At 37.1% G+C, this 27,739-nt stretch overlaps 5 protein-coding genes, 3 long non-coding RNA genes and 1 pseudogene across 9 annotated transcripts; 6 read left to right on the top strand and 3 right to left on the bottom strand.

The window, feature by feature from the left end:
• The first annotated feature begins 2,388 nt into the window (after nt 1-2,388).
• Nucleotides 2,389-5,808, top strand: LOC115962096. Its single transcript, XR_004085353.1, has 5 exons — nt 2,389-2,520; nt 2,719-2,781; nt 2,979-3,048; nt 5,436-5,547; nt 5,654-5,808. It is a non-coding gene; the product is annotated as an uncharacterized LOC115962096 (long non-coding RNA).
• Nucleotides 5,809-7,348: 1,540 nt separating this feature from the next.
• Nucleotides 7,349-9,818, bottom strand: LOC115962093. Of its 2 annotated transcripts, none has more exons than XM_031080967.1 (5): nt 9,717-9,818; nt 9,413-9,614; nt 8,856-8,930; nt 8,528-8,629; nt 7,349-7,483 (listed from the first exon to the last, which is right to left on the bottom strand). In XM_031080967.1, exons 1-5 carry the CDS (start codon nt 9,762-9,764, stop codon nt 7,476-7,478), a joined length of 435 nt encoding a protein of 144 aa, XP_030936827.1. In that variant the 5' UTR covers nt 9,765-9,818; the 3' UTR covers nt 7,349-7,475. The 2 variants fall into 2 exon arrangements, with proteins under 2 accessions (XP_030936827.1, XP_030936826.1); XM_031080966.1 differs by lacking the exon at nt 7,349-7,483 and adding an exon at nt 7,916-8,326.
• Nucleotides 9,819-11,758: 1,940 nt separating this feature from the next.
• Nucleotides 11,759-14,007, top strand: LOC115961386 (golgin candidate 6-like). Its single transcript, XM_031080376.1, has 7 exons — nt 11,759-11,971; nt 12,326-12,379; nt 12,482-12,577; nt 13,399-13,449; nt 13,525-13,611; nt 13,721-13,834; nt 13,927-14,007. Exons 1-7 carry the CDS (start codon nt 11,759-11,761, stop codon nt 14,005-14,007), a joined length of 696 nt encoding a protein of 231 aa, XP_030936236.1.
• Nucleotides 14,008-14,313: 306 nt separating this feature from the next.
• Nucleotides 14,314-15,179, top strand: LOC115961385 (26S proteasome non-ATPase regulatory subunit 2 homolog A-like). The gene is made up of 5 exons (XM_031080375.1): nt 14,314-14,368; nt 14,597-14,717; nt 14,801-14,860; nt 14,999-15,066; nt 15,170-15,179. Exons 1-5 carry the CDS (start codon nt 14,364-14,366, stop codon nt 15,177-15,179), a joined length of 264 nt encoding a protein of 87 aa, XP_030936235.1. The 5' UTR covers nt 14,314-14,363.
• A 76-nt stretch (nt 15,180-15,255) lies between these two features.
• On the top strand, nt 15,256-15,954 carry LOC115962094. The gene is made up of 3 exons (XR_004085351.1): nt 15,256-15,299; nt 15,733-15,798; nt 15,917-15,954. It is a non-coding gene; the product is annotated as an uncharacterized LOC115962094 (long non-coding RNA).
• A 1,678-nt stretch (nt 15,955-17,632) lies between these two features.
• Nucleotides 17,633-18,448, top strand: LOC115961383 (annotated as a pseudogene).
• A 914-nt stretch (nt 18,449-19,362) lies between these two features.
• Nucleotides 19,363-21,033, top strand: LOC115962095. The gene is made up of 4 exons (XR_004085352.1): nt 19,363-19,421; nt 19,560-19,670; nt 19,781-19,873; nt 20,704-21,033. It is a non-coding gene; the product is annotated as an uncharacterized LOC115962095 (long non-coding RNA).
• Nucleotides 21,034-22,355: 1,322 nt separating this feature from the next.
• LOC115958928 lies at nt 22,356-23,435 on the bottom strand. The gene is made up of 2 exons (XM_031077198.1): nt 22,613-23,435; nt 22,356-22,513 (listed from the first exon to the last, which is right to left on the bottom strand). Exon 1 carries the CDS (start codon nt 23,417-23,419, stop codon nt 22,613-22,615), a length of 807 nt encoding a protein of 268 aa, XP_030933058.1. The 5' UTR covers nt 23,420-23,435; the 3' UTR covers nt 22,356-22,513.
• Nucleotides 23,436-24,574: 1,139 nt separating this feature from the next.
• LOC115961382 (acidic leucine-rich nuclear phosphoprotein 32 family member B-like) lies at nt 24,575-26,507 on the bottom strand. Its single transcript, XM_031080374.1, has 2 exons — nt 26,343-26,507; nt 24,575-25,383 (listed from the first exon to the last, which is right to left on the bottom strand). The coding sequence occupies exons 1-2, from the start codon at nt 26,347-26,349 to the stop codon at nt 24,575-24,577; spliced, it is 816 nt and encodes a 271-aa protein (XP_030936234.1). The 5' UTR covers nt 26,350-26,507.
• Nucleotides 26,508-27,739: the final 1,232 nt, after the last annotated feature.

The raw sequence follows: 27,739 nt of genomic DNA, 5'->3' as shown, positions 1-27,739 counted from the left end.
GATGATGGTGTCTCATCTCCTATTTGCGGATGACACTATTATTTTTTGTGATGCTGATCCTAATCAGTTAGTTACTTTGAGGGAGACTCTGAATAGATTTGAGGAGGTTTCTGGGTTAAAAATTAATTTGGGGAAATCAGAGTTGGTTCCAATTGGAGAGGTGCATAATTTGGATGTGTTGGTGGGGTTGTTGGGTTGTAGGCATTCTTCCCTTCCTTTGAAATATTTGGGACTTCTTTTAGGCGCCAAATTCAAGGAGGTATCAATATGCAATCCTATTTTAGGGAAGATGGAACGAAGACTAGCAGGTTGGAAGAGGCTTTATTTATCTAAGGGAGGTAGGGTCACTCTTATTAAAATTGCCTTATCCTCCTTACCTACTTATTTCCTTTCCATTCTTCCTATTCCTGGGAAGGTTGCTAATCGTATGGAGAAACTACAAAGAGATTTTCCTTGGAGTGGTAGTAATGGTGATTCTAAATTTCACTTGGTGAAATGGGCTAAGGTTTGCAAGCCAATGCAGGGTGGGGGGCTTGGTATTAGACGATTGAGAAGTTTTAACACTGCTTTGTTGGGCAAGTGGTTGTGGAGGTATGGTTTAGAGACAGATGCGCTGTGGAGGAGGGTCATAGAGGCAAAATATGGGAATGTTTAGGGTGGTTGGTGCACGAAAAAGGTGACTAGTCCGTATGGTGTTAGCCTTTGGAGGTTTATTAGAAGTGGCTGGCTGAACTTCTCTAAACTATTACGGTATGATATGGGTGATGGTACTAGAGTGAAGTTTTGGAAGCACGTGTGGTGTGGGGATTGTTCCCTCAAAGAGGCTTTTCTAGAACTTTACAGCCTTAGCAGAGCAAGGGATTCTTCAGTGGCGGAGGTTATGGGCTGGTCGAGTGGGCAGCTGCATTGGAATTTTCTTTTTCGTTGTTCACCACAAGATTGGGAGGAAGAATCTTTTGATCAGTTCATGGACATTGTTTACTCTTCGAAAGTGCGGGGGGTTGGCCCTGATAAGGTTTGTTGGAAGATAGCTAGGAGTAGAGGGTTTAAGGTTAGTAGTTTTTATCTCTCCTTCTACCCTCCTTCCCTTTCGTTTCCTTGGAGGTTGGTGTGGCACTCAAAGGTTTCCCCAGTGGTGGCTTTCTTCTCATGGTCAGCTTCTCTAGGTAAGATTCTTACAACTGATAACCTTCGCAAAAGGCGTATTGTTGTTCTTGATTGGTGCTACATGTGTAAGAGGTGTGGAGAGCCGGTGGATCATCTTCTACTTCATTGTCCTTTAGCCTGGGAGTTGTGGTCATTGGTGTTTTGTTTGTTTGGGCTGCATTGGGTTATGCCTCTTAAGGTTATTGAGTTGTTTGAATCTTGGCAAGGTAAATTTGAGCGGCATCGCAATATAGATTTTTGGAGACTTGTGCCGCACTGCTTGATGTGATGTATTTGGAGGGAAAGAAATGCTCGCTGTTTTGAGGGATGTGAACGGTCCTTGCTGGAGATTAAGTCTTTTTTCTTACACACTCTCCTTGGTTGGAGTGTAGCTCTGTCGCATTTTTCTTGTTTTTCTCTTCCTCTTTTACTTGATCATTGTAACTTGGGTTTTTGATTTTCACCCCCAAAGTACATTCCCAATGTACTTGGGTTGGTTTTTTTTTTTTTTTTTTTTTTTTTTTTTTTTTTTATTAATAAAAATTTTAGTTATCTATCAAAAAAAAAAAAAAAAAAAAATCTCACTCTCATGTAGATTTTCGAGGTCAATTAAAACAGACTTATATGTCCTCTCTAATTCACTGTTGGTGGAGACCAGCCGGGGCATGTTTTGAATTAGAAATATGGGCGAAAATGGCCAACTGGCCTTAAAAACGAAACTATCTAGTTAGTAGGCTCTCTTTAGAAACATATTTCATTTATAGCATCTCGAGTCTTAAAGACTCGATTTTGGGCTTCAAAATCGAGTCTTTAAGGCTCGGTTTGTATGCTTGACCACGTCTGATGTGGCAGAGTTGCCATCTGGCATTGACATGAAAATCGAGTCTCTTAGACTCGATTTCCACGTGTATTCCAACCGGAAATCGAGTCTTAGAGACTCGGTTTCCAATTGGGGTTTTTCAAAATTAACGTCTTCGTCTATTGCATTTGTCTCACTTTCACTCACACTCACGCTCACACCCTCTCACTCTCACACAAACCAGAGCGCTCTCACTCTCTCACCCTCAGTCTTACATTTTCATTTCCCACACTCACAAAACTCTCTCATTTTCTCTCTATCTCTCACACGGCCTCTCACATTCACACACGCTCACACACACACAGAACCCCGCCAGCGTCGACGAGCAGAGCCCAGCCCAGCCCAGCGACGACGCCAACGAGGCTGAGCCCAGCCATCGGCTCCTCTCCTCGTCGATCTCTCTCTCCCTCACTAGGAGATCCTTTCTCCTTTTCTCCCTCTCTCTCATTACCACCCCCATACCCATTCATTTTTCCTCACCATACCCATACCCATACCCATTCCGATTTTGGTTGGTAAGTTATTTATATGATTTTTTGTTTTAATTAATGTGAAATTTTGGGTTTGGATTTGGATACTTAACATCTAGGTTATTTATTTAATTTTCAGTTTTGATTTTTGTGAAATTTGGGTTTGGATTTTGTGGTAGATACTTTATTTAATTTTTATTTTATGATTTTTATGAAATTTGGGTTTGGATTTGGTGAGTGCAGATGACATTCAACTCTCTTTGGCTGAAGTCAAACTTGCTTGGTTACCCATTCCGATTTTGCTTGGTAAGTTATTTATTTGATTTTTTGTTTTGATTATTGTGAAATTTTGGGTTTGGATTTGGATACTTAACATTTAGGTTATTTATTTAATTTTCAGTTTTGATTTTTGTGAAATTTGGGTTTGGATTTTGTGGTAGATACTTATTTAATTTTTATTTTATGATTTTTATGAAATTTGGGTTTGGATTTGGTGAGTGCAGATGACATTCTTGCTTGGATAGTGCATATTGTTGCTGCCATCCTTAAGACTTTCCAAATTTCTGGCTTCAGGTTAGATTGTTATTGCTGATTAGGATTATAGCTTTTACGAGAGAATTGTATATCTCATTAGGCCCATTTGCTTGTCTATTAGGAGCTTAGAACTTACAAGTTTATATGAAATAGTTATCTCATATATTTATAGTGCTTGCGTACCATTACAAATTACTAAATTATATGCATATAAAAAAGCAATTAGTAGTTTGCTATTGAAGAAACAAATTACATAGTCTTTTTTCAGTTATGTATTTTGGTTGATTGGTTATGATTTAGGTTTTTCGGTTAGGAATGGTTTTGTTTAATTAGTTTAAATAGATGGATTAGATTTAGTTTTGATTAAGGGATTTTGGTTAGAAGTTTTGTTTACGTTAGCTGGCTTGGCATAAATTGGTTTTAGGTATCTAGAATCGATTTTGCATATTTGGGTGGCTTTGATTCGGTGAACAAAGCACATAGAACTTACGGCTTTAAGCTACGGGTGCTTTTGAACTCTAGGAACCAAATGCCTCTTTGAAAACAAAACCTAAACCCTATTCAATTATTGAGGGGGATTTAAACGCTGTTTTCCTTATAAAAGATATCAGGAAATGTCACTAAATTACAAGATTCTTGGCCCATTTAAACTGATTCTAAAGCAGAATTGGACAACAATATCTCTAGAAAGTTTAGATGTTCAAACAAGCATATCTCATCCAATTTAGTCTGATTTAGAATTGGGTTCTAAGTTCGCTATGGAAAAGTCAACAAATTTTTTTCTTGGTCATTAATATTAGTATAAAACACAAATAATGTGTCACATCATATTATTTTTCAAGTATAAGCATGATTTGCCAATTATCACCAAAGTTGTATCAACACCACTTTAAATGCTATCTTTACTAGCGTTGTCAACTTGTCATTAGAATCTGGCTTATTAGCAACTTCTTTTTTGTTTCTTTTTTTATTTTTTTCTCCCCTTCTTATTTTTTTTGTTTTTGATCAGTCATTAGCTACTTCACAATTTGTCTACATCGGCATTCCTCTTTTACCAAACTTTTGCATAAGATTTCTCATTCCGAAGGGATAAAATAAAATAAAATAGAGAAAAGTCAAAATATCCTCCATTTAAGATTATGTCTTACTGCTTTACCACTATTAAAACTTAAATTATCATTAAAAATAACCCAATTGATGGGTTTCCAAGAGATTTTAAGAAAAAGTACAAAGAACAGTGGGCAATTTATTATGCCATAATGCTGTATGAAGAAAGCAACTAGTCTTTGTTGAGCAGATAATAACTGCTTGTTTGAGGAATTGGTTTTCTATTTGATGGTAACTGCCAGGTTGGCTCCCTCTCAGACAAGCAGTTAAATAAAGAACATCAGTTACTGAAACCATAAGATCTTTAAAAAAGGAATAATTGAACTTCAAACTAAAAGTTGCTACAAAGGTATTGTGTCAATGTTTTTTTGATACATTTTAAGTTGGGAGTGGGGATTTAAACCCTAGATGTCTCTGTTGGAAACACCAAGCAATGCCATTGAACTATAAGGCTTCTTGGCAAAAGTAGTGAATCAAAGTTAAATTATTATTAAATAAAATGCATTACTATAGCCGCAATATACCTTGTCAAGGTCCTTAACAATTTTAGCCTCTGGTGAAGAATTCTCCTCATATTCTGAGAAAAAATCACCTATTTCCTGGGCTGCAATTTATAAATAGGAAGTCAAAAATTGTCAAACAACTAATTACTTTCAGGTAGAGGAATAACAAATTCATTTTCCTCACATTGACAACAACACGTGCGCACACATAGAGTTAGTGAATAAAGTACCTCTTGACCCTCCACCAAGTAATTTGCACATGTGGTCTAATGCTTCTCGTTCTTGTCGACTCTTCTCTTCCTTTGAAATCCCATCTGAAGGTGTAATGTCCCCAACAATGGCTATTCAAAAAAAATTTCACAAGGTAAAAATAACTTTTAATCGTTCACCAAGAGAATTTACTAAAGAAAAGCACAAATAAGTAGAGATTATACAATGATCCTCATAAATCACGACTAATAGAACTTTTAAACATTTAAGGTCACATAATTGTAGTGTACTTGTAAAAGGATTAGTTCAATCTGCTGCAATATCATATGGATCCAATCCACTTACGTGTGGCTTTGGACCATTATTCAATATAGGGAAAAAAATGGGAAGGTTATGAACACCTAAGTGTTCTCATTGGAGTATAGTAATTCTAGTTAGACCTAAGTGATCTCATTGAGATTCTAATCAGCAAGTTTATATAGCTAGTAAAATATTAAATTATCATATTTTTGTTTTATTTAGCTCAGAAAAAACTTTTGCACCATCATATCTATGTTTACTTGCAATGTCAATATTACGTGCTAATTGCTTATTATTCTTGTGCAGTATGGATGCTGCAAATGCTAGACGGATTGACCATACACGGCCTGGCCCTATTGACGATTCGGTGTTAAAGTTGCAGTCCACCCATCGGTCAGAAGCTATATGGAATGGGCAGGTACAATACAGCAGTAAATATTTATGTAAAATGTACACGTATTTAATTCATACAATATACATGCAGACGTTTGTCATATGTTAATCCAAGGATTCGTTTTGTGCAGGATCCAGGGGCCCTTACTTGCCGTGGCCGTACTGAAGAGTTCTCCAACCGAGAACCAATGGTAGATGATCGAGTTGTTGACATTATTAAGGCATTGGGCTTGGAGGGACTGCTGAGGCAGCCGGGTAGAGAGCTTGACCACGGCCTAATTACAGCCTTAGTGGAGTGATGGCGGCTCGAGACTCACACCTTCCACATGCCACATGGTGAGATGACCATTATATTGCAAGATGTGGAGGTGATTCTCGGGCTTCCTATCGATGGTGACGCTGTAACAGGGAGCACACAGAAAACTTGGACGACTATGTGCGAGGAGTTCCTTGGCTTTCAACCTATAACTCAAGACCAGCATAAGGAACTTCATGGCCAAAGGATTCTCATCAAACGGCTTTTGGAGCAAGTTGCTAATCCATTGCCGCCTAATGCCGAAGAGGATGAGCTGCATAAGTACGCACGATGCTATATCCTAGCGCTACTGGGGGACACAATATTCATGGATAAATCTGGCGATAGGGTGCATCTAATGTGGGTGCAGCAGTTGGAAGACCTTCGCAACCCACGAAGGTACAGTTGGGGGAGTGCTTGCCTTGCATGGTTGTACCGAGAGCTATGCAGGGCAAGCCATAAGGAAACCAGTCAAATCGGTGGATGCTTACTGTTGGTGCAATATTGGGTATGGGCCAGGTTCCCTTATTTGTGCCCGGCAATTGAGCGTGGCCCACCAATAGGCGCTTATGGTCCTCCAGCGCGTGGTCCTCTGTACCTGAAGTAAGTCTCTACCTTATAAGGATTATTTCTTATTGTAGTGATATTATTAATTGCCTATTTTTATCTATAACATTATCTTAGTAGTTATATGTGATAACATTATAGTTTTAGTCATGACATTATCTTAGTAGGAAAGTTATAAATATTGATCTTTTGTTCTTGACAACACTTGTAGGTGGGCGTGGGTCCCAAACAAGAAAAACAGGCCTGCCCACATCTTCAGGGATAGGTATCGCCAGCAAATAGCTTCAATGCTGCCAAGCCAGGTATGAAAATGCCTTGTTTAACATGTTTAGGAACAAGATATATGTTTGGTGAATTTTGAAATATAAACATAGTTGCCTAATATGTTGCGTACTTTTTTTTGGGCTACTGTAGGTGGTGTGGCAGCCGTATGAAGCCAATTTTGAAGACCTTCCGCCATGGTGTGTTGCAGGGAGGGCTGTGTGGACGGCAACGGTGCCGCTTGTATGTTTCCACCTAGTAGAGATACATACACCGGATCGTGTCGTTCGTCAATTTGGGATGATCCAAGAAATTCCCGAAGATGTTGACACTGACCCCATGCTTCATGCCATTGATTTGAGGGGGAAGGTGGGTGTTGATTGGATGCGGAAACATGCTCTGCATTTACTAAATTGGGGTAACCGCCTTCAACGGTGTTGTCAAGCAGTGCTTGGTGATATGCCTCCACAGCATGAGTACTTCGACTGGTTCAAAAGGGTGACTCGGAGGTTCATTGATGTTCCTGGTGCTACATTGACTATACTGGTAACTTCTCCACATCTTGTACATTTTACCGTACTCCTTAGCATGAAACAATATTGCATGCATGAAGCAACATTACAAATTTGATAAAAATCAGTTTCAGAAAATTCGGTAAACATGTTACTAATTTATTCAAAAAGAGGGTATAGAAGAGCGGATATGAAGAAATTAGGTTTTATACCATTGGTGCTAAGAATAAGGAAGCATCTGCAACCCGGGAAGTTATTATCACGTTTGGCTGGTACTTCTCCAAACATTCAACAATAGGAGCAGCTCCCAGATTTGTACTAGCACCCTTAATACATTAAGACAAAAAGATAGGATTCAGATTTACAAAGTAGTAATAAAAAAGAGGGGAATTTCAATAGTGATTAAATAATTCATTAAAAGAAAAGGTTTATTTATGCAAGCATCACATGCTAATGAAAAGGTGCCTCGGATTATGTAGCCAGTGTAGTCAAAGGGAAAAAAAAATGAACTTAAGGCACATCCTCGTGAGTTGACAAAAAAGTGCTCACCTGAGTGAACCAAGGTACTGAACTCTAAATATAAATATTATAAATTGTATGTATCAAATGCTTGTTAGGCATGGTTTGAATTTTTCAAACTTTACAGTAATCTCATATATACAATTAAAAAAAAAAAAAGGGAGAGAACCAACTATTAAAGCTAAAAGATTATGATTGAAATCTAAAAAAATATATATATTTCTAAATTGACGCAGAAAGAAAGAGAGGTGAGAAAGAAGAATGCAAGAGAAAGACACACCCACTAACTTGAATTGAAGTATATAACTATCCTTTTTTGCCAAATTACAAAACTGCCTCTCTTTTTCTTTTTTCTTTTTTCCTTTTTGCTGAATTTCATTGAGACTCTTGCCTCAAATGCCTTACAGTCTGTTTAAGGTGCTCAGGTGGTTGCCTAGAAGGCAAGAGTCTAGGCGAGTGCCTAGATGGCCTTTGACTACACTGTATGTGGCTAACATGTAACAACAGAAGTTTGAAAAATAAAAAAATAAAAAGGAGTATACAAGTTTTTTTTTTTTTTATTTGAACATCAAATACTAATGAAGAGAACATGCAAGACAAGAATCTTACGCCTCCCATTAAATATGATTTCTCGAGTGAGGATGGTGATCCTGGATACATAATGAAAATAATTGGGTTGTAAGTTGAAAGTCATTGCATCAAAACATAAAGGGAAAGAAACATCTGCATGGTATTCAATTAAATTTCCTAATTGACCTTGATAGATATAAAGGTTGCACAATAGTGGTTTTTCAGTAATGTGACAATCTTTATATAATTCATTTAGCATTCTCTTATGCAACTAAGAGTACCTGATTCTGTGACAAAAGTCTCATGAGCCACGGCAATAGAGACACTAAGCCCCAGGCTGCTAGCTATTTCCCTAACCTTTTCTTGGGCACCACAAGGATCCACTTTCCAGAAAGGGAATGAGAAAGGTTCAAAAGGCAAAGAATAAGACATAAGCCATCTATTAAAAGCATAAAGAAGTACCAAGCAAAGTGCATTATAATTTTTTTTTATAGGAAGTTACACATGCACCCAATGGGTCTTGAACCCACAACCTCACCCTCCACCTTTCTCTTACAAAAGGAGGAGATGTGCCATTTGAATTAATATTGGCTAATATTAGTTTCTTACTTGCACCCATGTTCGTAATTAAGCAAGTTCGTCTCTCCATAGCCAAAGGTAAAAGCAAACGCATCCAATGCGAAACTGCAAAACCATCAAAAAGTATCAGAGAATAACCCCAGGGAAAAAAGTATAAGAACTATATATCACAAAACTGACTAGATACAATTAGCATAACAAAATTAAGACATGCATGGACAACTTACAGAGTTATGTCATAGCTTTTTTATGATATAACCCTCGCATTTTGCAATTAAGAGTGAACACACATAGAGTTTTACGAAACCCTGGTCTCTGGATATGTAAATTGCCTATTTACAAACAACTGAACACTTACTTTCTAAAGGAGTCCACAAATGTAGCAAAAAGGTTAGAGTTCCTCTCAATAGTTATGCTAGGCAGTGCACATACCAACTTTTGCAACATTAGAGGGGACATAAACCAGACCATTAATTAAATGTCACCAAGCTTTAAAAAAAAATTTGTTGATTGAAGGTGGACTATATATGAACTTTATTGAAAAGGATATCAGAATTTAGAACTGTGTATGAATAGTAGACACATACTCCAAGAATCATAACCATCGCCACCAGACACCATAAACTGATACCGTTCAGCAAGAGTACGCTCCGCTAGGCATTCCAGTACTAGATAGTTTAGCTCTTTAACTCTCTGAAGCAACTTAAGAGCAGCCATTGGCCTGTCACCTCCAAACCCAGCTCCACAGCCAATATAAACCTTCTCCCTTCGCTTTTGAGGATTAACTCTCTGCAGTTAACGTTCAACATACTCATCTCTTCCACTGCTTCTCCATGCCAAATGAACAACAACCAAAATGAAAGAAATTTAAGGGAAAGAAATGCAAACTACCAGCTTGATCACACAATTATGAATTTCATCTCTGTCCTGGCTTTCCATTGTCACCTTAAGCTCCCTACAAACTGGTCCTGCTAGCAAATTAGTGATCAAATATCAATCCTGTGTATCCATCGAAAGCCAACTTTATTGAGATTATAGACACTTGAAGCTTGTTCTTTTAACATGTCCTTCGCATTTTCTAATTTAAAAGAAGACACTTCACAATTCACATCATGTCATATATTTCATCATTTCATTGTTGATACTCTTTAAACAATTATCAAATATGTATTTCAAGTAGTAGAAGCACAAGATTAGTAGAAGTTTTGCCATTTCAAAAAACAACTCTTTCAAAACTGCAAACAAAGCCTTACCTGCCATTTACTTCAAAGATATACCACCTTATAAGATATAAAGAAAAAATGTGCACAGATCCGCATTACTAGAGAATCAGTATCACCTTGAATAACTCATGTACATAAATTTTTTTTTTTTAAAGTCCATAATTTTGGAAATATTCAGTGAATTATCCCCTGAGTATCTAAGCTCATATGGCTATAAGCACCAAAACATTGGAGGGTTTTCAATACCACTTCCAAGAAGCACTCACTTTTCACAAACACCAAAGGAAGCACTAAACTTTTTCGTTCATTATTTTTTAAGAAGTAACTCTAAAATTTTATGTTAAACCCATCACAGTCCAGCTTACTCACAATCATTTGAAAGCCTTTCAAATGATATTTTCTGGCCATCAAAATATGACCAAAAATTTTGCTCAATCTATCCATCTCACAGAAAACCCATTAACTATTTTTCAACTACCAGTCAATAACCCTCATTAATTCCACCAAATTAGTAATCAAATGGTTCAATTTTACTTAGTATTATCAAAGCTCATCTTTTGGTTTGTAGTATACAATAAAAGATGTCTTTTTTTGGTCAGACAAAATACTAAAAACGCTTGAGAGAAACATAGACTCACCGCAAAAGCTTTGTTGAAGGTAATGAAACAGGGAAACTGCTGCTGTAATGTAATGAGCCGGTGTACAACTGTGAAGAAATCAAGTCAAATTTTGGAGCTCATCATTTTTTGGGGCTGAAGTCCAAAAAAATAATTAGTTTTAAATTATTTTTGTAAATGAATTAAACTCTATTTGGGAGAGGGAAAAAAAATACATCATATTACGTTAGTTTTTGGCGAAAATGGCCAACTGGCCTTAAAAACGAAACTATTTAGTTAGTAGGCTCTCTTTAGAACATGATATATGTGGTCCAATGTATGCTTAGCATCAAAGAAGTAGGTTAAAGTTGTTTTCTACTTAAGATTCCTTATAGAGAACTTTATTTGTTTACCTTATAGAGAACTTTGTTGATTTCAAAATCTAATTTCAAAATCGAAGGTCATATTTCTTATTTCAGCCTTTAGAGTTATGGTATATATTCTTCTTCCCAATTTTTTATGGAATAACTTGAATTGCCCTACAAGCAGAAGGCCCATAAAACATTGATTGTTCATTCGTACATACATAACTGTATTGCATTACTAATATACTTGGTTTTTCCATGTGCAGATTGAAGGATACCTCCGTTTGTTGAGCCGTCACCCGGTGGGCATGGAGGACCACCAGGATATTATAGATGTGCTGACTGCAGTACAGGCGATTGGCCGTGTACGACCTCGGGACCCTGAGGTCCCGAATGAGGAGGCAGCTACTCCTGTCGCAGCAGCTACTCAGAGGCCAAGCACTACTGAGAGCCCAAGCACGAGCATAGCTCCCACTAGACGTCTGCGTGTTCGTACCCCTCGAGTTGTCCCTACCTCTGATCCCCCTCCACCCACCCCACATCCATCCCTTAGCCCCACAATCCCTTCACCCACCCTACATCCATCTCGTAGTCCCACCATCCCCCCATTGACTCCACATCCTTGTGTTGGGCCTGACATTCGTCCACCCACCCCACGGTCATTTCCCGATGTGTCACCCATTCCATCCTTTGACTTGGGTATTCATCTAACCCCACCTGACATACAGCAGGAGCCACCCTCTGGCAGTATGTCTACTGGCCCTTCATCAGCCATCACCCCACCCCATGTTCATGTTGAGGAAGCTGGTGGGTTACCTGTTCAACAAGAAGGTCGACCGAAACGCATATCAAAGGCACCTCCTTGTGGGACAGGAGGGCACAAACATGGACACAACGCTGGGCCCGAGGCATCTGACGAAGGACATGCAAGACCTCCTCCTTATTATACGAGACGGCATAAGGTCCAAAAAAAGTAACGGAAATGATACATTTTCAAAGTTTATTTTACAATATATGACCAGCTAAAAAGCATTATTTGTCATATAATAATTACTTAATCATTATGGTTTGTTCATTAATTATGTTCATGAAGATGATGATGCTATGAAAAGGCCGGAAGCACCAAAATTCAAGTTCAGCACAATAAAAGTAGCAACAAATAACCTTTCCAATGCCAATAAGCTTGGAGGAGGCAGCTTTTAGGTCGATTTTGAAGTGGCTGGTAATTTCCTAAAAGCTTAAGCTTCTTGGGACTTGGTAATTTATCAGTTTGGTTTTCTTCTTGTACTTGTATTAAAAACAATTGTGGTTCTTAGGTTATTCGAAATGAGGCCTTACTGTTGCTTACTTATTTGACCCGTGAAGCTGAGGTAAGATATTCCTGCCACTTTGTCATCTAATGGTTCTGCTGAACCTGTGCTTGAAAATGTGTTTGATTTCCCTACTAATTAATACAGTTTTGTGAATTTTAGGAGATTCAAAAAATTGTGGTCTTTGAAGGTGCATTTGAGAAGATTTTCAGCATCATTAAAGAGGAAGGAGGTTCAGAAGGTGGTGTTGTTGTGCAAGTGATTTACTGTTACTCAATTTGGAATGGTAGTTTAATCAACTTTTCTAGCTTTTTTATTGATAAATTACTTGTCTTGCAAATGGCTTCTTATTGTTTGGGTGTCTACAATTTAAAACTTGTTTCCTTTATGGTCTTTTGAATGTGACACTTTCTCAATTATATCAATCAATCGAGTAGTTTGTCATGGATGACTAAGGCAGCTTCAACAATGAAGTTATGATAGTGTTTAAGTGACTCTATTGTATATCACTAATTCGCTAGCTAAATGAGCTGTTTATATGCTATAATTACATTGAGATTCAGCACCATTTGTGGGTTTTGGTCTGAATGTTGTATTTTGTCATTGTTTATTTACGGTTATGATTCTACTTGTAGCCTAAATTAAGGACTCTTGTAGTTTTGACCATTTTTTTGAGTTTGAAACCCACATGCTTTATATTATCCTTTGGCTGTCCTCTCCTGTATGGGTTATGTTGCTCATTTGACACATTCTAGTTGAACATTTTAGGTGACAAGAAAGCATGAACATTTTATGGTTCTACTTGCCCAGTCAAACACCTAACATAGAAGAGAGAGAGAGAGAAGGGGGGAGGGGGATATTCTTTGTAGAAAATTTGTTACAATAAACAAAGTTGTGCATTGGCCTTCATTCTGAGTCCCATTTTCAAAACTTTTTGTTTTTCTCAAAATCATAGAACAACTTATGGTCGTTGACTGTTTAGCTATTCCTCAATTTATTCATTTCTATTTTTCTTTACAAGCATTTGAGAATTCTGCGAATATCTTGGTTATAAAACTATTATGCATGTAATGGTGCAGGACTGTCTTCAATTGTTGAACAACCTTCTCCGAACTAATGCATCTAATCAGGTCTGCAGCCTCTGTTGTGTTATATTTTATGCTTGAGATTCTCTCATGCTCCTAATGCTTCCAAGTGTGGTTCAGATACTACTGAGAGAGACTATGGGATTTGACCCCGTAATATCAATTCTGAAGCTACGGGGAAGTACTTACAGTTTCACCCAACAAAAGGTTAGATACTGAAATGTATATAAGATTTTACCAGAGATCTTTGAATTTTCTGTCACAGAACCCTTACTGGTATTTCTTCTTTTCCTTGAAACAAACGCCATGCCAGTAGACAATTAATCTACTCAGTGCAATAGAAACCATTAATTTGTTAATGATGGGAGGTACAGAGGCTGATCCTGGAAAAGATGCAAATAAGCTAACAAATAAAGCAACACTGGTTCAGGTTTCTTACTAACTTCATATCTGCTATAATTACTTCCTTTAGAATCATTAACTTGGTGGTATCTTATCCTGTAATGTGTATATTGGTTGCAGAAAAAAGTATTGGATCATCTTCTTTTGTTGGGTGTTGAAAGCCAGTGGGCACTAGTAGCTGTCCGTTGCGCGGTAAGATGACTTTTCTGAACATTGTTCACTGTCTTTTTGCCTCTCTGTCTCTCTGTCTCTCTGTCTCTCTCTCACACACACACACACACACACACACACACCCTTTTTGTGCACATAATTTGCACACAGAGAGAGAGAGAGAGAGAGAGATAGATAGATAAAAGTTTAGATATTGCACAAATAAGCATTTAGGAATACTATTTCAAATTTCTGGTTGTTGTTGGGTCATTCGCATAGCAAATTTCAATGTTGTGTATTGTGTCAGTCTGAAGAGGATCTTGCTCTGAAGCAACAATTGACAAGTGCTGTATGTGGAGAGAGTTCAGGATGCTGACCCTAACTTACAGAAGGTTGCGCTTGAGAGCATGAGGTAATAGTATTTAATATTTGCTTTCACTTAATATAATTTTGATCTTTATGTTATGGTTTAATGTTTGGGACTTTGTTAACATTTTTGGGTATAAGTTATAATTCATCAATTTGGTTCCTTGATTGATAAAAACATTTCTGGGGTTTTAGATTAACTTTGAAAACATTAGCTCCTTGTATAGAATGGAAACATATGTCAAAATAGCATGTAAAATTTTGATAATTGTAGGCAGGAAATCCGAACCTCTACAAGCTCCATGACTTCGGTCCCAAAGCCATTGAAATTTCTGCGTCCACACTATGGAACATTAAAGGCATTTTATGAAACCATGGGGAACTCGGAATTGAAGGTATAATTTTGTTTGCTTGGACATCTGTTGTGTTATAGAAGTAGCATTCTAGCCTATCTAATTAACTTTCTTTGTCAATGCAGAAGTACCTCGCTGATATACTCTCCGTTCTGGCTCTCACCATGTCTGCTGAGGGAGAAAGGGTACGACTGAAGTTTATTGTATTGTTTTTGCTGATTTGTTTAGTTGATTCTCTTTACAATTGCTAAAGTAAATTCGTTTTATGTTATTTGGGACTAACATATATTTCATTGCTTTTCTATTGCTGAAAATTCTTTTAGGAGAGCTTAAAATATAGATTGGAGGGTTCAGGAGGTGATATTGGCTCATGGGGCCATGAATATGTGAGGTGAGTGTCGTCTGATTAAAATACATTGTGGTCTCTATTGGGTTTTTAGGTGGTGGTAGGTAGTTTGATCTGGTCAAATCAAAGTTCATTGTATGGTTTTTAGGTTATGGTAGTGTTTGAAGTTCAATCCATATAAATGAATATTAACCTCACTCACTATTGATTATTATTATTTTTTATGTGTAATCAGGAACGTAGCTGGAGAAATTTCACAGGAATATGCTAAGCGACAGGTTAGAAATCAATGCTACCCCTCGTGTTCTTTATGAAGAAAAAAGCTTGTTATGGGTACTAGGACCATTCTATAAATCTTATTTTTAGAAACCAGTAAAAAACAACTTTTTATTCATATGCATTTACAGCTCAAAAAATTTAAAATTTGGTTCCATATGCATCTTGATAAACAGATTAAAGTGCTTTAAACTTTATACTATTATGTATTATGATATCCTTGCTTCCCTGAATTTGAAAATATGTATTATGCGGTATGGTATTGGAGTAGTATTACATCTTAATAATGCTCATTGCTCTGTGAATAGAGTGGTGCATTCTCTTTCGATAGAGGATTTTCTCTAGAATATTATCTTCTTTGGCCTTCAATACTTTATTGTTAAGAACTCGTTCTTAATTTTAATATATTTAATTTCTTTGAATTTACCACAACAGAGCGAAGAAGTTCCAATCAAGGATCTTATGGAGCTTGTTCAACAAATAGTTGCTTTTCACATGAAGGTATGATTCAGTAACATGTTACAGTATGACGACTATAGGTGACATTTGAAAGGATTATTTTATTTTATTTTTAGTTTTTAGTTTTGTTTTGTTCTAATCATTGTGAATTGCAATGCAGCACAATGCCGAGCCTGAAGTTGTTGATCTTCTAATGGACGGGTTATTATTTACAAATCAAAGTTCTAAAGTTGTTGATCTTCTAATGCAGCACAATGCCGAGCCTGAAGTTGTTGTCACAAAAAAAAAAAAAAAAAAAAAAAAAAAAAAAAAAAGGATTAATCGTCTATAGTAGCCTGAATTAAAAAAACCGCAGAGGAATTAAAAGTTACAGTTCTCCAGCTAGCATGGGATTTTTATAGGGGGTAGGGGTTCATGGTTAGACCAAATTGGTGCATGTGTTACTTATTATTATGTTATTTATTTGTTTTTTTAAAAAAAAAATTTGTTTATTTTATTTTATTTTTAAGTATGTTTAATTTTGAGTTCTGTTTTGGTCATTTATTGCTCTTTTTCTGGTCAAGTCACATGAAAGTTTATTTATTTCTTAAAATAAAAAGATATCTACATTTGGGCTCAAAAATTAAATCCCTTGAGAATACTATGTAACTACGTAAAAGATTGACACCTGACATGAGCTTGCTCTTGTTCAAGGACTTGGAACACTATACTTTATAATAATTGGAACACTTTTGCTGCTTCTTAAGGGTTGAGATGAACGGGTTGTTATTTACTAAAGAACATTGCAACATAAATTTTCTGCCTTATATGAAATGCTATACCAATATGTTCAGTAAATGACAACCTTTTGCCTTAGGGTTCTTATTTCTAAAGAGTATTGCAACTTGCAACATTAGTTTTTTGTCATGCATGAAATGCTGCACCAAAACTAAGTTTATAATTGCTCAGTAAACTACAGCCTTTTGACTCGGGTTGTTTATTTCACCTCTCTTTCTCTCTCCCCCCCTTGATGACATTTCACATTGCAACGTAATGCAGATGCCTCCCTGGACCTGATGACATGTTGGTTCTAGATACAGCCTACATGATTTATTTGAAATTTGAGGAGTATCCAAATGCACTTCAGATTGCCCTATTTCTGGATAACATGGTTTGTACTTTAAGAAAAATACTTTTTATAACTCATCCTTCCCTTACTATTCAATTGTGCATTGTGTTTACCTGTATTTGGTGAAGAGCTGCAAGGGGAATTATATTTCTTCATTGATTGAAGAATTTCACAGCTACACATTACTAGAAAATCTTATTAAATACTTGATAAAATTTATGATGCAATCCTTAAAATGTTATTTTGGTTTGGTCCTCATAGTCCAAAGTATTTGTTGGCAGTATGTGAAGCAAGTTTTTACTTCCTGTAATGATCAGCTGAGAAAGAAGCAATTCTGTTACATCCTTGCTCGCCATGTAAGTCTTCAATTCTACATACTTTTGATTTCCTTTGAGTTTATATTGTTGACTAACTTGTTCATCTGGATGAATTTTAGAGAGTGGGTTTGATTTTGTATTCTTTATGAATTGAACTATTCGGCATGATCCTGCACTGTTGCTAGGATTATATAGGAATTTCCTCTTTTTGTATTTAAAGTTAATCATGTCCATATTGTTGGGTTATAGTATCTGTCTAATGTAGTTACTCTGTCCTGATCATTGTTGCTGGGTATTATTATAGGATGATGAAATAGTCATGACTGTTGTCCTTGGTCAGTTTATTTCTTTTATTTTATTTTTTAGGGATGGATTGTAGAGTTTGATAATTTCTTATGTCACTATATCAATATAACCTCAATCTGCTTCTTACATTTCAAACTACGTTTCCATGAAATAGGTTATTAATTGTATATGGCAGCATCCTGATGCCCCTGTGGTTTATCTGACCTGTGACCTTCTCGGCCAGGAAGAAATTCTGGCAAATGTGTCCCAAACATTTGGGTCCAAGATCTGCAAATGTGAGGAAGAGTTCTTGGAGAATGAAAGTCAAAGAAAACTGAGAATTAATGAGGCAGTAAGGGACCAATTTGGTGTTTGGCATGTTTGTTACTCCATTCACTCATCCAAGGAAGAATTAGAATGGGCCCTGCAACTTCTTGTGCCGAAATGGGTTGTTTCAACAACCCCCAGTTGCAGGGCCATGGAGCTACATTTTGTTAAGAAACACTGCTTTGGCAATCAAGTAGCTCCAAATGACCCTATTTGGAAGCTTCTTGATATTTCCACAGAAGGTTCTCCAGATTTGGATGTATCCGTCAAAGGTGTTAGTGGTTCTCCTATGGTTGAAGAGCACACCCAAACTTATGCTCAACCTCAATTTGAACCAGTAAAAGTATCTACTGGCCTAAAAGGACTTATAAAATTGTCCCCTCCAAGCAAAAAAGTGACATTATTTGGAAGAGCGAGACTTGGTCTCCAAGATTTTAGTTTTTCACATGAAGGTCCAATAGTTGTATCTATCAACAATAACCCTCCACAAATATCTGCCAGCAAAGTAGAAGAATTCTCATTCCAGGAGGAAACTGAAGTGAAATGCCATAAGTTAGAAAGCAAGACAGGTATAGCAGATAAGAGTGTAATAGTCTTGCATGTTATGTTTTCTGATAAGAGTGTAATAGTCTTGCATGTTATGTTTTCTGGCTAGTGCACATGCGGGTTATTCAAATATTATTGGAGGATGACAGCAATAAGAACCAACACTTAGCTCCAAATATTTGGGGTTAGTTATGGAAACTCGACATATTAATCAAGTTCAAAACGTATTCTTTCATTCTATTATATCCGAAATCATAGTTTTTGTTACATCTTTAATTGACAAGTGCTGTTTTGCTAATTTTATTAGTAAAAGTTTAGGACTTCCTCTACCTTTTTCGTTCCATTGACTAGAATCAAACTCTATTTTTTATTGGTGCATTAATTGCTCTACTTGGCATATGACCAAACCATTTCACATGACTCCCTCCCATCTTTTTATTAATAAAGGCCATCCAATTTTTAAGCGAATTTCCTCATTTCATATTCTATCTTATTTTTTTCATTTATTCATCTTAACATTCTCATTTCAATTACACTTATTTTATAAACATATTGCTTCTTAACAACATTTAGAGGGGCTAAGCCTCATGAAGTTGGGGAGTTTGAAAATGTGTTGTATGATTATGTTGTTTATCAGGACCGTATCTATTTTTGAACTTTGCTCTGTACGTAGGGTCCAAGGAAACTGATGAAAAGGCTACGAGGTTCTAAAGTTGGATATCTTGGACTGTTGGACGCCAGAAAATCACTACGGATGGACTGAATCTAAGTGTTAAACATTTCTAGGTTTAGACCATCTATAATGATTTTCTGGAGTCCAACCGTCCAAGATATCCAACTTTAGAACCTCGTCAGCCTTTTCATCAGTTTCCTTGGACCCTACCTCTGAGGTCCACGAAAATGGAGGTGTATCATAAGAAGTCGGGTAGGTGTATTCAATCGATAAGTGGACCAAATGGGGACTGTATGCCCGTCAGCTACTCCAGCTCAGTATATGGTCTTCTTCTTCAGGCTCTATCTGGTTGCTTTGGGGACTAGTGGGATCAAACCTTGTGTTGATCAGTACTGCCTTGATGATTTAGGTTAGTTTTTAGTGCGTGTAGCGCTGCTGCTTGGTTTTCTTTCCTTTTTGGGTGGACATCATACTATGTTGCTTTTGTCATGGTTTTATTTCTGCGCAAACGGCTTCTCATTTATTGAAATATCTTTGATATGGGTAGGAGCTGGCAGAACCATCGATAAGAGATGCATTTTTTTCTTGCATTCAACAAGGTGCAGATCATGTGATTGTAAGCCCATTTTTTCTCTTCCTTGGACGACACTGGCATCAGGTAGCTCGGCTTACTTTCCTCTGGTGCCTTGATTATAGATATACTGTACAGAATTGGTGACTAGATTGATTTTTTTTTTTTTAATAAAAATGCTTTGTGTCACTTTACAGGATATTCCTTCGTTAGCTGCTGAAGCTGCAAAAGAACACCCTGATGTGTCATATATCGTTACTGCACCTCTTGGTCTGCATGATCTACTTGTGGTATCAAATTTTATCCTTTTCCTTCTATTGGGCCAACATCCGAATGAATGTCTCTAAAGCTTTGCCAAAAGTTTAAATTATGCTTAACTTTCTGATTGGGCTATGTGCTCTAATTTTATAGTGCTTGCTAGTTTTTTAATCTTCACACCATTTATATTTTGCAAAATGTTCCTCATTATTGCTCTTTGTGGGGAACTTATTAATTTGAACTCAAGTTCTCTCCATGGAGAGATCTGGGAAATGCCATTGAACTACAAGTCTCTTGGCCACTCCAGCCGTAACATGCTTTTCCCTTTCTTCACAAGTGGTACTGTTATATAATACTCTTGATTTATTAAATTAAAACTAGACCCCATTTGGGGCCAATCTGGAGTAACCGAGTAACCCCTGCTTTAAGATTTTACTAATATTTAGATGGAGAGGCATATGTATCCTTCTTAAATGAAATCTATTTGCTTAATTTTTTAGCTAAAATGAAAGTTGTGTTAGTGGTGCTGATCTGGATGGAACTCATGTAGACAAGTCTTGGTAATTTTGTTTATTATTTAATGTGCAATGACACTACATAGTAGCTGTTATTGAAGTATTGTCACTATAATGATAGATCTAGTTATATTCATGCTTTGTTCACTATAAAGAACTTGTTCTTTATAATTAATGCTTTGTTCAACACAAATTACTTATCTTTGTGTAGAATTGTACTGATGACATGAGATCATTTCACTGTATGTACCTGCATGAAAGTTTGACATTTTTCCCAACTTTGTCAACTGCATAACAAATTTTGCCCCAGGAAAAAAATTCATTGTTAATTTATTTTTGCTGCACAGGTGCCTTGATAAAGCCGCTGTAGTGTCAGATGCTGAGAACAAAAGTGAGGAATTCTCCAATCCATGGAGGCTTTGCACTGTAACACAGGTGGAAGAATTGAAGATTTTGATCCGCATGTTTCCAATCTGGGCTACTGGAATTGTCTTTTCTGCTGTTTATGCCCAGATGTGTACAATGTTTGTGGAGCAAGGAATGATGATGGACACAAGCATTGGTTCTTTCACCATTCCCGCAGCCTCTCTCTCATCCTTTGATGTCATCAGTTTTATTTTTTGGGTCCCCATGTATGATAGGGTAATTATTCCAATTGCAAGGAAATTTATTGGCAAGGAGCGAGATTGTATGACAAGGTTTATATTATGAGAATTGTATTACTGGAAAGGTTTGCTATGTAGAAATTTGTATTACAAGATTTATATTATGAGATTGTGGGATCTGCATTTACAAAGTTGGACAGTAATGCTCTTGGTGTATTTTATAATAATGTTATATTAATAATTTCAAAATGCAATACATTTTGTTTTTAATGTACTACATTCACGTTTTTGATGCTCTTAGAACTAGTCTAGATAGGTGATTACCGAATACAACCCTTTGAATCGAGTTTCTGGTTTACACCTACAGGAATGCAAAACAAATGAAAAAAAAAAATAAAAAAAAATAAAAAATAAAAAATAAAAAACCTTCCCAGTGGAAATCGAGTTTCTAAAACTCGATTTCCCTTTGAATCACATTTCTGGTTTACACCTACAGGAATGCAAAACAAATGAAAAAAAAAAAAACTTCCCAGTAGAAATCGAGTTTCTAAAACTTGATTTCCATTTGGGTGGCATTATTGCAAATAAATTACAATAAGCAATTTACAAAAATGCCACTTCAATGGAAATCGAGTTTTAGAAACTCGATTTCCACTGGGAAATTTTCCTCACAACTCCGAGAGCAAAATCTTTTAAAATCGGGGGAATGCCATCAGTGGAAATCGAGTTTTAGAAACTCGATTTCCACTGGGGAATTTTCCTCACAACCCGAGAGCAAAATCTTTTAGGGGGAAGTGTGAGAGCAAACTTCCCAGTGGAAATCGAGTTTTAGAAACTCAATTTCCATTGACCGTGGCATTTTTGTAAATTGGTTTGTGTATATTATTTGCGATAATGCCACCCAAATGGAAATCGAGTTTTAGAAACTCGATTTCCACTGGGAAGTATTTTTTTTTTTTCCCGTTTGTTTTGCAGTCCTGTAGGTGTAAACCAGAATTACTTTTGTCCCTTCCCCTACAATAGTAAAAGAGATCTAGAACACATCACATGGTCAGCGGTAAAGAAGTAGATACAAGCATAATCACCAATCAAGGAGAGAGTACATCAGATGCAAACAATCGGATTCAAACAGTTACTATTCATGGGCATTTTAGTTGCCCTTAGCACACAAAAACAGTCAATACATTATCATCGGTTCAAACAAGGCCGCTGTGGTTGAAGTTGGCAAAGTAGTAGCTACATTGTCAATGCCATATCATTGCATTACAGGCAAAAGCTGCACAACGCAATTAATGTAACGAGTACAATGGATAACAAATATTCAATTAGCACAATATTTAGCAATAAACAAAATAAAAACTAAGTCAATACAACATAGTCTACATAGTCGTCTAACACTTGTCCATACTGATACAACATACTCTACATAGTCACCTATAACTTTTCCATACTGATACAACATAGTCTACATAGAATTTGCTGCACTTGTCCATACCGAACATAACCACAAGTCCCACGTACAATGCCATTCAAAAATCCAGTCTCCACTCGCCTGACAACCACGAAGGTACAGTTGTTAGTTTCCAAATGTGAAGAACAACAACCAAATGACATTCTGAGCATATTATATAAAAACAGTGACAACACTTACCTAGTTTGCAGCACTACCACTTGTCGAAGCCCCATGGGAATTGGGACAACATCTGCGGTTATGCCCCTCTTGATGACACACTCCACATCGTTGCCTTGGTTGAATCTCCCTCAAGTCCGGATCTTCCCTCCGGCTTCCCCATTCTCGTCGTATCCCATCCATTTCATTCCTTAATCTTGACTTCACAGGACGACCTTTGCCCCGCAACAGCTGTGGGTCAGGCACCCACCGTGGTCCGCAAACATCCCTCCACAATGACTCTGATTTTGGCACCACAAAATGATGTGAATATGTCTGAATGGCGTTGTTCAAACTGTAACATGGGTCAATATAGCTGGTCGCATCGAGGTGCAGACCTTTAAGAACTTTAATTGCATGTGAATAAGGGATCTTCAAGTTTTGCCACTTTCCACAACCACATGTTTGCTCAATTACGTGCACTTCATGACTGTGGTTTCCCCCTCCACCTCTATGGTCGTTATACGGGGTAACCACTTGATATACACCAATTTCATGATTAAAATTCCTCAGAGTGTGTCCTGCAGTTTTCTGCTCATTTTTGTTATAGATCTTCATTACATAATCACTCCACACCTTACCTTGAGAGAGATCAGAAAGAATTTTTTCATGTCGATCGTAGAAATATGCAACAAGTTTGGACCATGTGAACTCAACCATTGCAGCAATGGGCAAACCGCGGGCACCTTTAAGTACCCCATTAAAACACTCAGAGATATTGGTTGTCATTGCCCCGTAACGTCTTCCACCATCCTGTGACTGGGTCCATTTATCAACATCCTCACTCATTAGATATGTGTAAGGCATATAGCTTAGGATGTGGCGATCAGTAGGGTCTACACCCCTCAGTAAATTAATCTCGGCCTCCTTAATGGTTTGCATTATGGACGTGAATTTTGCTTCATGAGTTGCATATCCAGCTTTCAAGGCCAATGCCTTTAAAGTCGGGTCCTTAAATTTTGTGTTGAAGTTGCTAGCAACATGTCGAAGGCAATATCGATGATATACCTGTTCTCTTCCGTCCTCACCTATAGGCCACTCTCGAATGGCGCATTTGATACCTTTATGTCAGTCAGAAATAATGCAAATGCCATCCTTAGGTATGACATGCTCTATGGAAGTCCTAACACACTCTAAAAACCAACCCCAACTAGGCCCTGACTCATTGTCTACAACAGTAAAGGCGAGAGGCAAAACCTTTTGGTTAGCATCAGTTGCCATTGCAATCATCAACACCCCTTTGTATTTACCATACAAATGAGTCCCATCAATACTGATCACTGGCCTGCAATATTTGAATGCAGCAATGCATGGAGCGAATGCCCAATATACATAGTGAAGTACCGCAATACTTTCGTATGGCCTAGGTATGGTGTGATAGCTGTACTTGGTACCTGAGTCCTGATCCAAGTATGCCAACAACAATTTCCGCAACCTTTGGTAAGACTCCTCCCAATCCCTAAATATCTTAGCAATTGCCTTTTGTTTTGCGTCCCATACTTTATAGTAAGAAAGCTCATGATTATACTTAGTACGTATGATCTCCCAGAGCTCATCAATACGAGCAGTGTGATTTTGTCGCAATTTTTCCACAATTTCTGATGCAACAAAATTAGAATCCATCATTCTACCGTCTCTTTGCAGGCCAAAGGGTATACAAGTGTGTGGACCCACATAAGACGTGACCACCCACAGACCATTAAGTTTATTCTTCTTGAATGCCCCAACATACTACTTGCAGTTGTCATCAACGCATGCGACGCACAATTTTGTGGTGCTCGACCTCCGGGTTATAAAATTTCTATTATCATTTGCTGCGTATATTGTCAATGCACGTTTCACCGCCGATTTATTTGCAAAAGTCAACCCTTTACAAAAGTGCATCCCATCTTGCCAAGTACAAACAAATGGTTCTAATAGACGTGAAGGATCAAACATATTTTCCTAAGTATTTGCGTAGAATGAGTCGGCAGGAGGTCTGTAGCCAGTGGTTGTATTTGTATCACGCTGGATGCCAATATCATCGTCTGCATCATCTTCATCATGGAACTCCATATTTTCCTCTTCAAAATGGGGAACGACTTCATGGTCATCCACATCGTTCTCAAGGTCACCTCGTTCAATCCTCTCTTCGTACTCATCCACACCATCAATACTTTCACCATCATTCGTTGCATGATCTTCGTCTTCGTCTTCGTCTTCGTCTTCGTCATCCTCCTCTAAATGTGTCTCTTGACAATGGAGGGTTTCACCAGTATTTACAACATGATCTTGAGGTGGGAGCATATAATCTCCCATTGTATACCCTCCCATTGCAGTGCATCCATCATCAAGGGCTGTAAATTGTAAAGACGTAGTTGTTTGTTGCACCATCTCAGTATCAACTTCCGCAAGCGGCTCTGAACTTATGTACAACTCAGCAGCATTTACTTGGGGCATTTTCTGGATCCTATTAAACATCATCTTCACATGTTTGTCTTCTTTAATCGCCATATACCCGTAATTTATCCGTTCATGTAGGACTTCTTGTGGGTAACGATAAATAATCTTGATGTCATACCAAGCAGAGTTCAAATTCAATTCGTCCATTATTTTCAACTTCAAATCATTCAACGTCTTCAACTTACGACGTATCATCATGGGGTAGCATTGGATACCCGGCCCTGTAAATGGAAATCCCTCAATCCCCCCAGGATTGTTAAGAGGTCCACCGTAGTATACATTTATATCAATATTCTTCAGATGTTGTGAACCTATTAAAGAGTCAAGTATAATATGTTAGCGACATATTTTTTTTTTTCATTTAACATCAATTACAAAACCTTTTCTATCTACTCAAAGTACAAAAATCACAAATTCTCACCCCACAATTGCATATACTCACCCCACATCACATACAAACACACTCAATCATTATCATTTCGTACTCAAACAAATAAAAAAACTAAAAACAAAACTCACCCCCATTACAAAATTTCAACTCAGCTCTAACTAATATAAATAAAAATATCAAACCAAACAACAAGAAAAATAGCCATGATAAAAGCCTAGCAATACAAATATATATCTACAATATTTTTTACTTGTTATAAAATCCTAGCAAATATATACATTAACTTGCAAAAATAGTCATGATAAAAGCCTAACAATACAAATATATATCTACAATATTTTTTACTTGTTATAAAATCCTAGCAAATATATACATTAACTTGCAAAAATAGTCATGATAAAAGCCTAACAATACAAATATATATCTACAATATTTTTTACTTTGTATAAATCCTAGCAAATTATATACACTAACTTGCAAAATTAGTCATGATAAAAGCCTAACAATACAAATATATACCTAAATATATTTTTTACTTTGTATAAAATCCTAGCAAATATATACACTACCAAATATAACTTCTTACAAACCCTACATTTGCATATTCACATACAAACACACCCAATCATTATCATTTGTTTCCAAAATAAAATAAAAAATAAAAAATCATTAATTATACTAAAAAAAAACTAAACACACAACTCACCCCATTACAAACCTTCAAATCATTCTATCAAAAATATAAAAAACAATATCAAACCAAACAAAAAAAATTAATCATGATACACATACCCATAAAAAAACCTAATAATATAAATATATATATATATATTATATTTATATATGAAACTAACAATTAGAGAGATTGAGAAACCTTACCTGACATGAGGATGTGGGGTGAGTTGATTTGAAGTTTGTAATGGGGTGAGATTTGAATGAGAGTAAAACAGCACAGCCAGATAATGAATTTTATGCTGAAATGAAAATGAGTGAGAGGAAGGATGTGGGTACTAGCATGTGTGTACCTATAAGCCAGACAACTGAATGTAACCTACAATGAGTGAGCATGTGCAAACTGCAAAGGCTGACTCCTGAGAAACCCCAAACCAGACAAAAAACCAGCTGAGCTGTGGGACTTGACATGACCAGACATCAGACACGAATAAAGCAAGAGAACTGTACTCAAAAATCGAGTTTGTGAGACTCGTTTTCCAGCTGGAAATCGAGTCTTAGAAACTTGATTTTCACGTGGAAATCGAGTCTAAAAGACTCGATTTCCAGCTGGACCATTCCACCGTGTACAGGCCAGATCACACAAGAAAATCGAGGCTTAAAGGCTCGATTTTGAGACCAAAATCGAGCCTCTGAGGCTCGAGATGCTATTAACGAAATATGTTTCTAAGTCTCGCCTACTAACTAGATAGTTTCGTTTTTAAGGCCAGTTGGCCATTTTCGCCGAAATATGCCATAGTTGGTGAAACCAGCGAAACCAATAAAACCATCAACCGGTACAACATAGAGTTTATTCCAGGAATCAAGCACACCATACTCCTTCATCATCCAAATGGAGCATAGCATGCTATGTGGTTGTAAACCACTTCCAAATTTAATCAAAGCCAGTTTCCCCTTGAATGATGAAACACATTTCGTCACAATAAAACTTCCTTCATCATCAGGCAGTGGTATCTCTTTGAATTTCTCACTACTGACATCAAATGACAAAATCATAGAAGTAAAACGCCTCTCTTGCCCACCTCCTTCTTCTATCATTTCTATCGTCCAATGCAAATGTCCACTCACGAGTGGGAATTTCAAAGTACAATTAAATTTGCGGAACACAAGATTGGGTCTCCACGAGATTCCAAGTCCAACTCTTTTCCATGAATCCGAACTTAACGAGTACACCTCAACGTCAGGGAGAGGCATAGGTTTGGGCCGTTTGGCAGTAGACAGTGAAATCCTGACAACCTTCTAGTCATTATTCTAGGAATCATACCCAAAACCGAGTGCCACCTTACTTAACTGGGTCAAGCAAGTATTGGGCAACCTCTTAAATTTTCTAATACTGGGGTTCCACAAGTATACATCTTTAGGATTTGATGTGATAAAATCAGTGAAACATAATATGCCATTACAAGAACCCACTAAACCGGGATACCCAGATGGAAAATTGAAGGGAATTCTAAACTCGGATATGGTTTCAAAGGTGCGGTCGAAAGCGAGCGTACAGACTTGAAGGTTAGAACGAGAAGAAGGAGGATAGGGAAAAGGCTTGG

Source organism: Quercus lobata, chromosome 9, assembly GCF_001633185.2.
Source record: "Quercus lobata isolate SW786 chromosome 9, ValleyOak3.0 Primary Assembly, whole genome shotgun sequence".
Lineage (NCBI taxonomy): Eukaryota > Viridiplantae > Streptophyta > Magnoliopsida > Fagales > Fagaceae > Quercus > Quercus lobata.
The sequence above is the reverse complement of the archived record's forward strand: the minus strand, read 5'-3'. Positions and strand labels throughout refer to the sequence as shown.